General features: G+C 45.0%; 1 protein-coding gene across 1 annotated transcript in view; it reads left to right on the forward strand.

The window, feature by feature from the left end:
- The window catches only part of LOC103463816 (protein-glutamine gamma-glutamyltransferase K-like), a 32,035-nt gene extending 30,586 nt beyond the window's left edge, over positions 1 to 1,449 (forward strand). The window contains exons 12-14 of the mRNA XM_008407420.2: positions 263 to 423; positions 535 to 671; positions 792 to 1,449. Of these exons, the coding sequence (XP_008405642.1) occupies positions 263 to 423; positions 535 to 671; positions 792 to 951 (458 nt within the window). The 3' untranslated portion in view covers positions 952 to 1,449. The remainder of the gene's footprint in view (positions 1 to 262; positions 424 to 534; positions 672 to 791) is intronic.
- Positions 1,450 to 1,650: the final 201 nt, after the last annotated feature.

Below are 1,650 nucleotides of genomic sequence, written 5' to 3' on the forward strand. Positions count from 1 at the left end.
ATATATATATAGTTAGTGTTAGTTTACAATGAGACATGATGCAAAAAAGTTTAAGATGTCTGAATATCTCTACAAAGCAGCGAAAAGTTAAAACCACCGTCTGTCGTCTCGCTAGCTCTACACAAACAGGACTGATGGAATGAATCGTTGAAACTTCCTCGTCCAACAACAACTAAGTCCACCATCTTGAGACGTTGATGCCTGCCAACCTAAACATTCTCTAATATCTGCCCTATTTTTATATATTTTTTTTTGCATACAGTGAACGAATTGACTTGGGAATTGCAGTACGACGTGTACAAGAACCAGCTGGTAGATCAGGCTGCCCTGATGCTAACGCTTTCCGCCAGGGTTAGAGAAACACAGCAAGTCCTGGCGACCCAGTTCGGCTTCCGACTCAGGACCCCAGACCTCGTTATAAAGGTAAAAAACAACAACAAAAACTCCACAGAAAGCCAGGAAATGATGCCAAAGCAGCAGGAGATGGAGTTCCAGCTCTGATTTTGTTGTGTTTTCTGTTTTACTGTCACGCAGCCGGTTGGGAAGGCGGTGGTGGGGCAGAAGATGAAAGTGGAGATTTCTTTCACAAACCCTCTACCCCTGGTGCTGAAAGCAGTGATTTTTCACCTGGAAGGAACAGGCCTCCTACCTGGGAAGAAGATTCCCTATGCGTGAGTCAGGAGAAACATAAACTTAATATCGGTCCTGAGGTGTTTTTTTTTTTTTTTTAATGACCTGATGTCTCTTCCCCCTTTTGTGTCTGCTACTGTCATTTCCTGTTCTCCCTGCAGAGATATCGGAGGACATGCCTCCGTCTCCTTCACGGAGCACTTCGTCCCCACTCTTCCCGGACCGAGGAAATTACTGGCTTCTCTGGACTGCCGGCAGCTCACACAGGTCCACGGCGTGAGCGACATCAACGTGGAGGACAAAAGCAGCGCGGCTTCGTAGGGACCTGCCAAGTTCTGACAGTCAATTACCCGGCGTACTGTGGGCTGATTCCTATCGCCAACCCGTGAACTCCTCTCTCCATTTTATTTATATGTGAAGCCAGTATTCAGATCTCGCAATGTATTCCACCCGCAGCGCCGATTAAATTTGCACAAGAATTGCAAATTTAAGGATTTCAGGCGGAAATCTGATACGTGTCCACAAAGAGCGGACGCTTTAATAATATCGGACGAAGCCCAGTGTGAAGCTTGCATCACTCCTTATATGGGCGACGCAACCGTGTGCAGAACCATGATAAATGCAGCTGACGTGACCAGCGGAGGTTGGACCGGCTAAGTAACTCTAATGAAGGAAATGTGCTTTAGCTAAAACAAGATCTGTATTTATGTCTCGTTTTATGATTCATCCATGCAATCTATACCATTCCTGAAAAACAACATCTACAGTACTCCCTGTTTCAAATTTGTTTGCATCAATAAAAGAGCAATAGATTACAGACTTGCGTTTGGAGATTCAACTATAGATTTCCGCGTCTTCGAAGGCAACTATGAGCAAAAAAACGTTCTGTGTCTTCATCCACAAAGGGACCGGGTAACAAGATGTCCTACATGCAAAGACTTGTTTATCTCAAAGACTAGGATGCCCCCCCCATCCATGTATTTGTCAGTGTTACCCCCTTTTACTGAAATAACTTCAGTG

Source organism: Poecilia reticulata, linkage group LG4, assembly GCF_000633615.1.
Source record: "Poecilia reticulata strain Guanapo linkage group LG4, Guppy_female_1.0+MT, whole genome shotgun sequence".
Taxonomy (NCBI): Eukaryota; Metazoa; Chordata; class Actinopteri; order Cyprinodontiformes; family Poeciliidae; genus Poecilia; species Poecilia reticulata.